At 54.7% G+C, this 14784-nt stretch overlaps 1 protein-coding gene across 1 annotated transcript; it reads right to left on the reverse strand.

Annotated features, from left to right (window-relative positions):
* Positions 1 to 12414: 12414 nt before the first annotated feature.
* On the reverse strand, positions 12415 to 14056 carry SOX12 (SRY-box transcription factor 12). The gene has a single exon (XM_050918378.1). The coding sequence runs from the start codon at positions 13956 to 13958 to the stop codon at positions 12960 to 12962; it is 999 nt and encodes a 332-aa protein (XP_050774335.1). The 5' UTR covers positions 13959 to 14056; the 3' UTR covers positions 12415 to 12959.
* Positions 14057 to 14784: the final 728 nt, after the last annotated feature.

The following is a 14784-nucleotide window of genomic DNA, read 5'->3' on the forward strand; positions in this document are numbered from 1 at the left end:
AGGTGGGCTTGGAAACTTTCTGTTGCTAACAAACCTGGAGTAAACTGAGCTGCTGCTAGGATGCTCAGGTGAACCCAGGGGTGCGGACGGCACACACAGGAGTCTACCTCCCATTGCTCTGAGGTTGAGCAATCCTGGATACTGGGCTGTATGTGACCATGGCAGCTGGGACCGAGCACGAGGCTGGGCACCCCGGAGACACTGATGCCCACTGGGAAAGTGGGCACATCATAGGCACAGAGAGGTAGCATAGCATTCATGGGGCAGTGAGCAGGGGAGGGATTTAGTCATGGTGGCTGCTGCACTGAGAGTAACCCAGTGCCCTTTGGGGCTGAAAACCAGGCCGAAAGCCTGCTGCTCAGTCACCATGCAAAGCCGCCCAGCCACGCTGCTCCGGGAACCTGCTGTCATAGTACAATCGGCTCTGGCTGTAGGTCCTGCTGTGTCTGCCTGCGTGCCCCCTCCCTGCACACCTGGAGCTGGGGGGATGTCAGGAGGGGATCCAGGGAGCTGCTGCTCCTGTCACCGTCTCCCCACTTTACCAACTCCCTGCCCGTCTCCCTGCCTTGCTTACAGCATCCAGCCCACTTGCTTGTTTGTAGCACTTCCAGAAGCAGGGGGGCCGTGCCCAGCCCTCCACGCCTGAGGCTGGTGACTGATAGCTGGGCCATCTCTCTCCACTCAAAGGCGATCACAGAGTTTTAATATGAGCTGTTACACTGAGACTGGATGTCTCTAAAAGACATGTCCGGCTCAGCCAGCAATGAGGGGCTGGGTGCAGGAATCCCTAGGGGAGAGTCTCAGGCCTGTGCTTTTCAGGAGCTCAGGTGAGATGATCCTAATGGGCCCTTCTGGCTGGCAGATCTCTGCAGCTGATCATGGCACAAAAGCTTTTTCAAACTGACCGGACGGGATCACTTGGGCCTCAGTTTTCAGTCGTTGCCCAACATCCAGCACACTAGGAGTTCAGAACAGAGATGTGCCTTATGCTTTGTCATGGTGCGGATCAGCTCTAAAATGTAGGTTGGACCTAACTAGCACCCTTCCAAATTTATCAGAGGGGTAGCCATGTTAGTCTGGATCTGTAAAAGCAGCAAAGAGTCCTGTGGCACCTTATAGACTAACAGACTGTTAGTCTATAAGGTGCCACAGGACTCTTTGCTGCTTACAAATTTAGGGGCAAGTTCTGCTTTTGGTTGGAATGGTGTAATCTGGAGTCACTCTGGATTTAATCCAGTGTGAGATCAGAAATTGAGCCATCAAGAGGCTAACTCACAGGGCTCAACTGGGCTTTGTGGAGAGCATGGTGAGTGGAAGTTTGAGAAATGGTTGATTTAATTCCAAGTATCTAAAGACCCGTTTCTCTTCTTTCTCCCAGAAGGAATTGATGATGGGAAAGGATCTGTGTGAAGTCCAGGGGAGATGCAAGGCACATGAGGAGAAAGGAATAACTGAGGGGCTAGAAATATAAAAGGAAGAGGAAATAACTGAATTGGGGACACTACAGAAAAAAACAGAACTTTGGGTTGGCTTATTATAACATGGAGCAGGATGCAACATTTTGAATCTACCCTTTCTCCCTCCAAAAAAATGAAGTTTTGGAGTATTCAGATGCTGGAGGCTTGATCTGGATCCAAGCTCCCTCAAAATGTAGCGGGGATGTGGTCTGGACCTATCCCTAGCAAACGTTAGATCCAACCAAGCAGGGACCTTCATCCCTCTGGTTATGTGTTTGGTCCTGCTGTCACCTTGGTAACAGCTGCTTGGAGAGCAGAGGAGAAGATGAAAACAAGAAAATTGGGTGTTAATTCCTTCGGGCGCCTTGGAGACAAGGCTTCCGGGGCAGAGGGGTGTATTTGGATCTCGAGTCTCTCGTTGTTGTTGTTGTGCTCAGATTTATTTACTATGTAAATGCAGTGGGATTAGGGGACGTTGCTCAGAGGCGTGAGCTGCCCTGCAGTTCACCCAATCCTGTAATTCCCCAGCTGGTGTAATAACTTTCTAATACTGGATACAGACAAGAGACCAGCTGCCCGGCCTAATCCAGCCATGAATTTCGGAGCAGTTCTAAAGGGATTTGAATGGCTCTATTATTTCCACATGGGTTTTATCTGCAGCAGGGGCGAGTTTTTCAATTCTTCCTGGAGCCTCTCTGCAGTTGGCTCAGGGGACGGCTCGTTTACCATGAGTCATAGGCCGGCGCCACCGCCCTGTTGCCATGGAGACAACTTTCACCGGATGCTGAAGTTGACATTCATAGGCCGTTGGTTCTGGAAGGTGGAGCTGGGAGGCCCTTGCCACCTCAACGATAATGGATTTAGGGGTGTCCTGAGCCCCTTTGGAAGGATGAACATGCAAGGAGCTGCTCAAGCCATCGGGTCTGGTCTGCCGATGCTTCGGAGGAGAGCAAATAACCCCATTAAACCTACGGCGTCTTCCCCTCATGGGTCTCAGTGCTCTTTGGGGACATTAAACATGAAGAGTTTACTGCTGGGGGTTAGCTGACTTGCCCCCACCCAGGTGTCATGAATCCCAGTCCCAGACCTGTACCACAGCCAGGTGTGCCAGGCTACCCCCATCCTGATCTGCTGATACCCTGACCAGTCAAGTCAGACGTCCCCATAGAAGGATCACAGCGGTTGAAGTTCTCAGTGAAGTGCTTAGCCCAGAAGGCACAACAACGCTGCCCTACTAGCTAGCCAAGGAAGGGGAGTGTGGTACTCAGTGGCTTGGGGTGAAGTCCTGGCCCCACTGCAGTCAATGGGAAGGAACTTTGCTATAGATTTCAGTTTAGCCAGGTGTGATGAACTGGGAATGTTCTTAATGTTTTCTCTGAATACTGTGTTGGTGCCTCAGTGTCCCCATGGCAGTTCTTAAGTATCTGGCAGAGCAAAGGGCCAGTGCACCTAAATGCCTGACACTCTGTCTCCTAGCAACTGATGGCCTGGGCCCCTCCCCTGCAAAGGTGCCAGCTGAAGGTGTTGGAGACAAAGGGATCAGGTGACCTCCTGGCCCGGGAAAGGGGCTGAGGAGAGAGGAGGGGCTGGGAGGGGTTGTTAGTCTGGAGCTGGCTGGGGTCAAGGGTGGAGGGCAGACCTTGGGGGTCTGGCTCACTACCCCCCCCCCAGAATGGACCCAGCCGAGGGGTCCGGTTCGCTGTACCTATAAGCTCTGTTTTAGACCCTGTTCCTGTCATCGAATAAACCTCTGTTTTACTGGCTGGCTAAGAGTCACGTCTGACTGCAAAGTGGGGGTGCAGGACCCGGTGGCTTCCCCAGGACCCCGCTGGGGTGGACTCGCTGTGGGAAGCGCACGGAGGGGCAGAGGATGCTGAATGCTCCAAGGAGAGACCCAGGAGGTGAAGCTGTGTGAGCTTCTTGCCCTGAACAAGTCTGCTCCAAGAGAGAGGAGGCTCCCCGAAGTCCTGACTGGCTTGGTGGGGAGCAGTTCCAGAGCATCGCCCGGTGACTCCGTGACACCAGGATCTCAGCCATGGCCTCCACGAGGTCGATGCTAGTCCAAGCTCCAATGGTGTGATCGTGGGTAAGTCTCTTACCCTCCCCATCTGCTGCTTTCTGGGAGAGTGGCTGCATGCTGCAGGAGACACTGAGAACCGGGGAAGCAGGACAGCTGGGCCCTCCCCACAGCCCAGTCCATCCAGACCTCTCTGCCAGCAAGAACTAACTGCAGGGGTGGACTGAGAACACCGGCTGCTAGACGGGTGCTCGATGGCAACATAAGCGACCTCCAATCCATGCTGTCACGGGGCTGATTTCAGTCGGCACCCAGGGAAAGGCTCCAACCCCTCTGCCTCTGAGCTGCCTGTTTCCCTGGACTGCTCTCCCAGCTGCCTGGTATGTCCAATGTGTCTCCTGGGTCCCTCAAGCCCCTTTGTGCTACAGTCTGCCACCAGGAGGCTGAGGTTAACTCACTGCCCTTGGCACAACACAGCCTGCTCTAACCTGGTTGCCCTGGCAAACCCAGCTCCCAGCCTTGGCGTCTCTCCACGGCTCTAGGTGCTGGAGCCTCTCTTGTGTACCAGGTGAGCGGGGCTGGGCTCGTGTCTAGTACTCAGGGGTCACTGACAACAGCTGGGCTGGGGTTTGACACGGACGTTTAAAGGGGGGTGAGTTTTAGGCCTCAAATTGTTACAACAGGGCAGGGGAAGTCCAGCAGAGTCTAAACGTTTGGGGTGTGTGTAAAATATACCCTCGTCCCTTTCCATGATTAAGCTCTTTCTTTTTCTTTCCAAAAAGGTTTATATTTGTGGGACCCACAATAACTAAGGTATTGTGCCCTCTGCTGGCTCTCTGCCAGCTGCTAACTAACCAGTGCTAGACCCAGACCCCAGTGACACTGAGGCCCAAAGGATGCCTTGGCAGGGCACCATGCTTTATTCAAGGGACTGATTTGATAAAATCATCTGTGTTCATTTCAGCTTCGAGCCAGACCTGGTGACTGAGGTCCTGTTTGCCACACACACAGTCCTGCCAGCCGCCTGTGCATACCCAGCGCACAGAGGACACCGCGCAGACTGTACGCACCTTTAAAGGTAACTCACACTTTATTCTTCTCTCAGTTCCCCCGCAAAGCATGGGAGAAGCAAATCCCATACATTGTCTCAGGGGGAGAACGAGCTTTTTCACTATATTCAAAACGGGGCATGTCCCGGAGTTCTGGCACAGTTAAGAGTGGAGGGACTTTGGGGTCAAGGGGTTGAGTTTTAAGTGATTCTGTTGGGTGGCGGCGCTATCAGAGCCTCTGGGACATAAAGGGCCCTGTGACCTGCTTCAGGATCTAGTTTCCTCTTCACTCCCCCCTTTCCTTGGGTGGAGGGTTGTTACCGTCCCCCAAGATACCGGCCTGTCCTGTCAGTAGCTGCTACCCTCGCTGGCCAGCAGATGTCTCCGTGAACCATACAGCAGCAGCCTCGTTTCCTGTCTGTTGGTCTCCTAGAAGCATGGGGGGACCCTGCCCTGGGCTGCTGTGATGCTCAGGCAGGTCTCGGGGATGGTGCCAGAGAAAGAGGAGAGGAGACTAGAGGCAGCTGGGTCCCTGTACAGTCTGGCTCCTTTGAGACACTTGTAACGTACCCTCTGCCCCATAGGAAGGAGGCTGGTGGTGGGTGCAATGCAAAGGCTCATCAGAGACTTTGAAAACCAAGGTCCCGTCTGCTCTGTGTGGGCATGAAAGAATTCCCAGCACTGTTCCAATGGTTTCCTTGAGCAGAACTCCCCCCCAACCCTGGCTGAATGCCAGCTCTCTGTCTGTCTGCTGCCCTATACCCCAGAGGTGGCTGCATTTCCATCATGCTGCACACAGTGGTATGAAATACTGTTGGATGAAATGCACCATATGCACATGAAAGGGAAACTCACTTTCCCTGCCTGTAAAAGGGGAGGATACTAATTCCTACCTGCCTTTGGAAAGAGCTTTGAGATGCCGGGATGAAAACGCTGTGGAAGCACAAAGCATTATTGAACCTAGTTAGGGGACTGTGCTGCAAGCAGAGGCTGGGGCTGGGAATGTGGCTCTCTGCTCTCTTGCTCCGGCATGGAGATCTTGTGAGCAGGGGCATATTACAGCTGTAATGGGGACAGTCAGGGATAAGACAGGAACAGAACATTTAGCTCTACTGAACTACTGTGAACAGCTCCAGGGAGGGAATGAATGGGGACTGGAGACGGTCGGCATGGAGAACGGGGAGGAAATTTTCCACAAAAAGGGAATTTTGTCCCAGAATCCAGTGAAATTCATGAAAACATTTCTGCGAGATTTGTAATGTATTTTGGGGCAGGGCAGGAGGGATTTCTGTTCTCCCAGATTTCCAGGTGTGTCTGTGGAGGGTGCGGCTCCTGGTTCTAGGCACTGCTGCAGGACTCAGAGCCTGGGGTTTGCCCCTTCTACACTGAAAGTATCTGTGCAGCGGAACTACAGTGAGAGTCGCCCTTTTCGGCGGCAGCGGTAGTAGAGAGGGGTTCCTTGTGCTGAGCAGAGCTGGGCTTGGCTGGTGTTTGGATGGGGGATCGCCAAGGAAAATCTAGCCACTGCAGTTGGTGGCAGTTTCCTAGGTGGTGCTTTTCCCTCCAGTCAGTAGCAAATCAACGCAGGAGTCGCTGGGCCCTGCATTTAACCCTGGAGTCTCTTAGAATGGGTAGTGAGTCCCGTTCATACTGTTAGCCATGCTAGTAGCCGTGATGACGTCTCGGAGCATGCCTAGCATGAACGAGACATTTCCCAGCACCTGGGCATGCTGAGCGCTCTTGTGGTTAGTAAAAAGGGCTGGCCATCAGCCTTCTGAGTGTGTTACAACAGTGGTTTCAACGAGAGGTCTTCCAGGGGGTATATCAACTCATCTAGAGATTTGCCTAGTTTTACAACAGGCTACAGGAAAAGCGTTAGCGAAGTCAGAACAAACTCAAATTTCAGGCAATGACTTGTTTACACAGCTCTGTTATTCACTGAAATGTAAGTACAGTATGTATATTCCAATTGATTTATTTTATAACCCTATGGTAACAATGAGAACGTCGGCAATTTTCAGTAATAGTGTGCTGCTGTGACCTGTCTGTGTTTTTATGCCTGATTTTGTAAGCAAGTAACTTAGTGAAACTTGGGTGTACATCACTGCGTTTCAGTATCCCAGCCAAAGTCCAAGTCAGGCCATTACATGCTGCTTCCTTACAATTCTCTACTGCGCTTTCAGATGGATAGTTTTCTTCTTCACTCCCTGCCCTACACACGTGTGTGTGTGTGTGTGTGTGTGTGTGTGTGTGTGTGTGTGTGTTAGGGGTTCTTGTGCAAAGAGAGGGGGAACTGATTCTGCTCTCACAGCAGTGTAAATCAGGAGTAACTCGGTTGTAACCAGTGCTGTAACACTAGTGTCAGGCTGCCAGTGTAGGTGAGCTGAGTCAGAAACAGAGGCACAAACCGAGTGAGAAGAGCACCTGAGGCAGACCAAGAATACACTTTATTCCATAGTTACAACAATCAGTATAACCATTAGCTGAGCTTTCACATAACCAGTCCGGGACATTTCACACACACTGTTTGGATGTACCAAGTGCCGTTATTCCCCTCATCTAAAAGCCTATTTCTCCAAGACAACAGATACAGGAACCTCGTCACTAACACAACAATACAAAAGAAAACCCAGAGCGCTTGTAGCACCATTTGCAGGCTGGAGTTTTTCTCCATCGACACCTGCTGACAACTGTAAAGCGTTGGGAGGAGGTTTGGGAAAAGGGATGGGGGTCGCATCCCCAGAGCCCTGCTGGCCACAATCCGTGGAGTTTGTTCCTGAGACAAGTTTTTATTTATCTATATTGATGACTCGAATGTGTCACACACACACACACGCGCGCACACGGCAGCAAATTACAGGCAGCAGGGACACGGGGAAAGGATAGTCACAGCAGAAACTAGCCAAGCAATAGAATGAGAGAGAAGTCAAAACGCGGGGGCGTCTCTAAAGCACTAAAACCACATGTCACAGCAGTTCACCATGGTTCACAACTCTTTCTCCTCTGACAAAGGAAAACAAGAAAAGCCGACAGGAAGGGGCAGCGGAGAGAAAGCAAATGCTCTCTGTGCTTAAAGTCAGGAGGAAGGAGGCTGAAGAGTAGCATTTCCCACTCCCCACTGTCCCCCTTCCGGGCCCTAGCTCTGCAGCTGTGATCAGGCCCCTCTAGAGAGGATCCTACCTAGGGCCTGCTCCTGAGGAGGGTTCAGCCTGATGGTTTGTAAAGTGACTGGAACTGGAGCCTGCTTTTTCCAGGGAGATCTCTCAGGCCAGGCCAGGCAGAGCCCAGCATCCCCACCCCACCTAGTCTCCTGTGTGCCCCAAGGGGCAGAGGGAACCTGCTCCATCAGATACAGATGCAGGGGTGGACAGGGCACGTTTTGGCCTACAGCTCTGGGGGCAGCCCCTGAGAGGAAGAGGAGAGCCTGGCCCAGGACAGGCTCTGCTCTGTGTTTTGCAGTAATCCTTCCGGAGTTCCCTCTACCTGAGCCGCCCCCCCCCTCCCCCGCTCCCCACTGAGTAGAGGGAGGGCTCTGCAGTTCCCAAGAGGGCATGCGCAGGGACCCAGCAGGGTGGCTTCCTACCATGCCTTGGAGCTGTGGGGATAGGGGAGGGGAAAACAGCTGGCCAGTGAAACCAACCTCTTCCTACAAGCAAGAGGGGTGAGGATGCAGCCCCCGCGCCCTGTCCATTCTCCTCTCCCCTTCCCGACAGGCCTTCTGAGCCACAGGGCTGACAGAGAGCAGAAGATGCCCTTGGTGAGGCGGGACGTGTATCACGCACTCTCCCCAGCACCCACACGCCCAGCCAAGCCACCTCAGCCCATGCACCCTAGGGTGGCACTGGTTGAGTCTCTGTTACTGCCCCCTGCAGTCCTCGTCCCTAGTCGGGGCTGATCTGCTCCTAACCCTGGCTCCTGTTACTGGCTAAAATATCTTCGACAGATGCAGCCCATCAGCCCCGGTTCACCTGGTTGTTCTGCCCTCCCACCGCTCTAAGCCCACTGGCACAGACCTGGGGGCTATAAGAAAACATGAGATCCATGGGTTGGCTGCGAGGTGGATGCTGTGTGTTCGCTGGTTGCACCGCACCTGCTGTCTGCCCTACAAACTACTGCCGCCAGCTGATGTCACCTGCTAGCAGCTGCCCTATTCCTGCAAATACCCCTTACTGTGGAACGGGGGGCCCAGCACACCCCCAGAGCCCCTCTGTGTACAGCCCTTCTGGCCACACTTGTCTCCAAGCGTGTTGCCTGCCTTGTGATCTGTGACTCAAACCCCTGAGGCCAGGTGGGGCCCCACGACTGCACCAGAACAGCGTGCTGGTGACAGTCACTGCATGCACCTGCCAGTGGGACATTCAGAACGCCAAGGCTCCAACCCTGCAAGCTGCTCCGCAAGAGAAAACCCCCATGCAGTGGGGCTCTGAACGGATATGGGGACCTGCCTGTATGGAAAGCCTGCAGGCTGGGGGTCTCAGAGGACAGCACTGGTCATGGGCAGTGGTGGTGCTGGCAGCAAGGACAGTTCACAGCAGAGCCTGGGGTTTGTGGGCGGATTCCTGAACAGTCAATGCTCATTTTAAAAGTTGCCCTCTGGGCCACTGCCATGGTTCTAGGGACTGGTGCATGGGAAGTGCCTGATCCCTACAAGCTAAGAGAGCCCGTGGGCCACGCTCTGGGGAGTGAAACACCCACAACCTGCATCCCACCTGCTCTAAAAAAAGTGGTGCACTTTCCTGGGTTGCAGGAAGGCCCTCCCCAGGAGCACTGTACTGGCAACCCTGCAGTTCCTGCCACGAGAATGCGTTGGGAGCTGAAAGCTGAAAGCACCCAATCGCTGTGAATATCAGCCAACACTTCCTCCTTCCAAACAGCCAAGTTTGAACCTGTTCCCACTGAAGGTCGGGGCCTCCCTGGGACAGGGCCAGCCCCAGCACCGGCTGGGTTCAGGGGATATGCTACTTTCTCAAGTTGCTGAGTTTCTTTCCTCACCTTGGGAGGGCTGATGCCAGGGCAGCCAGGCTGCAGATTCTGGTGACATCTGGAAGCAGGATGGCAGAACCAGCCCCATATTAAAGGTCCATTTACAGCACTGGGTAAACACCCGACTGCCTCTGACTCAGCCCAGCATAGGGCCCTGCAGACAGCAGGGCGCGCCCGGGGGCTGCCACTCCTGGGCAGAGGAGTCACCACCAAGGTTGTCTCGTGCCTTGCTTGGATGGATGCAGTGCAAGAAAAGAGACAAATTCCAAAAAGGCACCTAGATCCTAAAGGGCTCTGGGTGTCCTGGAAAGCGCTGGAGGGGACAGACCCTCCTGCAGCCAGCATGTGCGGAGGGCACTTCGGCAGCTGGATTCCTGAGGATCAGAAGTGATGGGACAGCCAGTCCCCCCAGGTCCTTTAAAGGCAGGCCCTCCTCTGCGTGGGTATAAAACCCTTTGGGATCATTGACCTGCCAGGTGCCCTGCTGGGAAGGGAAGGGGGTGGGGTTTTCATTACAATGGGCCTGTCTGGCCTCTGCGGGGGGGGGGGGGGGGGGGGGGGGGGGGGGAGCGCCGGGGAAGGAAGCTGCAGGGGAAGAGCTCTGCATTAGAGGCTGACTGACGCAGATGGGCTGTAGTGTCCCTGCCGCATGCCACTCCAGGTGAATGGGCTGCCTTGAGCAGAGGATCTCGGGGACCATCTGTAATTCATGTGGCTTTCCATGGGTTTATTTGGTTTGCTGAGGTCTGTTCATGGCATTGTATTTTAATGGCTTGCAGCCTTGGTGCGGGAGAAGGAAAGGTGAGGCTGATATGGGAAACATTTGTTCTGCCCAGTAAGGATCCCTTGCTTTTTGCATATTTGCAGTATGGTCTCAGTGCTCTTTAAACCTAGTTTATAAATTTGAATCCATATCTACACACACACATATCTATAATATTTCTCAAACGTATCCCGAGAGCTCAGCTGATCAGCTGGGGAATAGGGGGTTGGAATGTCCTTGGGAAAGGACTTCCTGAACACGCCCACTTGTCCCCATTCAAAGTCTAACATCTGGGTCATTTAAACTAAAGCCACTTAGATCGCGGTTTGGGATCGCGGTTTGACTCAAAAGCCAACAGTGATCTACATGAGGCCCTGCACAGGACCTGATTTTCAGAGGCACCACTCACCCATAGCTCTCAGCGGAGGTGGTAGGTGCTTGGCATCTCTGAAGAACATGCCGGCGTTAAGAGCCTGGACTTTTTGAATCACGTTGTTTCATACGGCTAGACAGTTTCCTAGTGAAGGCGATCCCATTCATACCCGAGCAACTCCAGACTCTGAGCTTTGGCCGAGTCTGAATGGAAATCTTTCCAGCTGTGGGAACTGGGGAATTCTCACTTAAGAGTCAAGCGGCCACCTGAGAAACAGCCCTAGGAGCCCAGGACAGGTGAGGCAGAGCCGCTGAAAAACAAGGGGACAAGCCCTGCCCCGATTTCTGCAGCAACACGGCACCCCAGCATGGCTGCGTTCAGGGTGCTTCCCTTCCTGAGAGATGTCCGAGGGGCTGCCTCACTAGGGGGTGGGATCCAGGGCAGAGGAGACCTCAGAATCTGCATAAAGCAAGAGTTCCCTGGTGAGCCGAAGGCGGATAGCTGTGGGGTGTCTTCAGGGCTAAGTCACGTCCCAAGCCATCAACAGGACAGTGCGATCTGAGACCTGCCCCGCCCCCTCACCCTTTCCAGCCAACTGGGATTTCATCTTGCTTGGGGACCCGCTTCCTGCAGCAGCACCCCCCAATCTCAGGTTGTGGCCAGGGAGCACCTCGTGTCCTTTCTAGGGCCACCGAACAAAGCACATTCATACCTGGGCAGAAAGGTCCCTTCCTTCTGCAGCATTGTACCGTGCCTTTAAATCCAAGCCTGCCATTGCAGCCATATGTTTCCAGGCAGCAGCAGGAGGAGGCGGTTTTACTGCAGGAAGGAGACATTAGCAAAGGCAAGGAGAAACCGAACCAAAGAGCCCTTCGGCCGGGGCATTCCCTGCCAGGAAGCCCCAGGTCACTAGTCTGCAGGGAAACCTGCCCTAAGGCCCAGCTCCACAAAAGGATGCAGGCACGATGAATTGTGAAGCGTCCCCATGCAGCATACAGGACTGTTTTATTCGACCTTCAGTTACAGACCCGGCTCAGCCAAGCATCGGGCTCTGCTGTTGTTGTTAGTCCCTTTTGGGTGGTCGCTTAAGGCAGATTTCCCTGTGGCTTCCCCTCCCCAGCAAGCCCTGGATCAGCACACTGCCCGCAAAGCTGCCTCACCCTGGGCAAGTCATCAGAACGGGGCATGGGCGAGACCAGCACCGCTGGCCAAGACCAGACAGGAGCTGGAGCCTGAGTCTTGAGCAGCGCTGGGCTGGTGTGAGCGAATCGCCAGCAATGCCAGGGCTCAGGGCTCAGCCTGTCGGTGCTAAAATCTGTGTGCGGTGCAGAAGGAAGCAACATGTGCCCACTTTCCCTGCCTTTGGCTCACCTCTTGTATTAACAGGGAGCAGGGTCCTTCCTCGGAACGGGCTCCCCGCACGGCGTAGTTGCCTGCACGAGCGTCTGGAGAGAGGAACAGCCTCTCGGATCCACGTGCAAATCACGTGCGTGCAACTTCGCTCTTTCCCAAAGTGAGTTCCGGGGAGCGTGGGTGCGCCGTTGCAACTAGGCAGGGACGGAGGCTTGTCCCGCTGGAGCCCCAATAAAACTGGGTATCAGAAGGGTAAGAGAGCATGAGCCATACGTGCTCCCTGGCATCCCTATAAACCCGGGGATGGGCGGACTCGGCTGGGCTCTCTTCCCAAGGGCTGTTCGAAGGAAAAGGAGAAAAACGAAGGCAGGTTTGACAATGCACTGAAATAAAAGCAAAGGAAACCGGTGATTCCCAGACATGCAAAGGAGCAGGGAAGGAGGAAAGGGGCATGAAAATTCATTGGGAGGGGGCAGGTGGCCTCTGCTAGCAAGAGAGGGCAGGAGGGAAAAATCTGGGGTAGAAGCGAGATGGAGTGGGAGGAGTGTCTCTCAGCAGTGGAGGGATGGATGGCGGCAGAGCTGAGCAGCAGCTGGAAGCAGGGGTGGGGGAAGGGGAGACGGGAGAAGAGAGGTTCACAATGAAAACCTGATTAGAAAGTCACATTTCATGGCAAAATAAAGGCCGTGTCAAGCCCTGTCCTCCCCAAGGCTTCAGGAATGAAAGGTGATGGCCCAGCCCAGCCACCGAGCTGCAGCCCCCGTGGCTCTGGACCGGAGCAGGGCGACTGTGCTAGTGCTGGGAGAAGTGGGTGTGTGCAGCGGGGGATGGGGTGATCGGGAGTGTCTGCCTTTGAATGTGTTCAAGGCAAAATACCTGATTCCTGCATGTAAACAGCTGGTTTTTCTTCCTGTTTTTTGATACAACCTGATTGTGGAAAAGAGTTACCTGCCGAATGCAGGACTCAGTACGTAAAGACCAAGTCCGAGATGCTGGACATCAGCCAGTCCCCAGCAATCATCTCCGTCACCTCCGGAGTGCAATAGTCCGGGAACTCAAAGTGAGAGGTGACTCCCAAGGGGAAAAGGTCGAGGTCTTTGTCAAAGACTGACCAGTCCAGGGCTCCGCAGGCTGCGCTCGGCTGGGCTTTCCCAGGCAGGACACCCAAGAGCTCTTCCTCCAGCTCTTCGTCAGAGGAGAAGGAGGAGGGCGGGGATGCGGTTGACATCGGGGAGGGGGATCCGCTCTCTGGGGAGCTCACCTGCTCCAGGAAAGGCTGCGCAGTGGGTTCTGGGTCCTTCGGCTGGTGGGACTCAATGAGGTCATCCCTCTTGTTCCTTTTCTCCCCAACCGCCCGCGCGGCAGGGACCATGTGCCAGAACTCCTTGCCGGGTGCCTTCGGGCAGTCCTCAGAGGGCGTCTCTGACAGCCGCACCTCTAGGAGGTCCTCTTCCATCTTGAGTGTGGACTCTCCCATCTGGCAGCTGGAGTCGTGCTTGGACGGCTGCCTTCTGCTGGAGGTGACCCGGCTGAGGACAGATGGTTTTATCTTCACAGGGAGCCTTGGCCGGGACTTGCTGGCCCCAATTTTGCCCTTTTTCCTAGGCCGGTACTTATAGTCTGGGTAGTCAGCCATGTGCTTAAGTCGCAGGCGCTCTGCCTCCTTGACGAAGGGGATTTTCTCCGAGTCCTGGAGGAGCTGCCACCTCCTGCCCAAGCGCTTGGAGATCTCGGCATTATGCATGTCCGGCCACTGGTCCATGATCTTCCGCCTCTCGTTCTGTGACCACACCATGAAGGCATTCATGGGCCGTTTGATGTGGCCACTCGGCGTCTTGCACCAGGCAGGCTCGCCCTTGGTGCCAGCTTCCTTCAGGAGCAGGGAGTCTTTGGTGGTTAGCTGGGGACACACCTCCCTCTTGGACTCCATCGCACGGCTCCTCATGTTCCTCTGCTGGACCATGCTGCTGCTGCTGCTGCTGCTGCTGAAGAATTGCTCCCAGATGCTAAACGCCAGTCCGGGTTATTTTCATTGTCCGGAAGAAGAGGAGGAGGAAGAATCTTCTGCTTGCTTAGGGCTGGGGAAGGTTCTTCAGCCCGTCCGCCCCCTTTTAACTCAGTCCGTCAAAGCAGCAGGCGAGGAAATTGATGGAAGCGGCTTGGCACCTTTACAAAAAACTGCCCTGCCTCCCTGAGATGTTTCACTCCGCCGGCCGGCCGGCCGGGAAGCGGCCTTTGCAAAAGGCACGCTGGCTCCTGAATCAATGGACTGTGAGATTAACTCTCCTTGTGCTACACACCGGCTTGGCACTGCACCGGAGCGATGCAGGGGTCCCAGCAGCCTGCAGCACACGAGCCCCCCAGGGCAGGGGGAAGGGGATCAATACGAAATGAATTGCTAAGAAGAATCCTGGCTCTTTCCTCCTACTCTTTCCCAGCCAGTTGCCTTCCTGTGCCTGCTCCTTGTCTCGCTGCACCCTAGCGCCTGCCTTGCTCGCCAGCTGGAGCCAATGCCTTGCACTGCATGCTGTCTGCACGCCCTCCCCGCCTCTCTCTGGTGCCTTCTCGTACAGCTCTGCCGAGCTGTCAGCCAGCGCTGGCTCCCCCAGACGCTCTCCGCCCCTCGTGTGCAGTCTGGGGGCTGCACCCGCAGACGCCTCTGGTGTAAACACCCAGGTGCTTATTCTGTCAATGGGAGGCTCCGCCCAGGCCGGCGCGTCATTGGTTGCAGGGCAGGAATAAAGGATTTGCATCCCCCAATAGGCTTTCCCCGAGGAAGGGGTTGCTAG

Source organism: Gopherus flavomarginatus, chromosome 11 (assembly GCF_025201925.1).
Source record: "Gopherus flavomarginatus isolate rGopFla2 chromosome 11, rGopFla2.mat.asm, whole genome shotgun sequence".
In the NCBI taxonomy this organism is placed as follows: domain Eukaryota; kingdom Metazoa; phylum Chordata; order Testudines; family Testudinidae; genus Gopherus; species Gopherus flavomarginatus.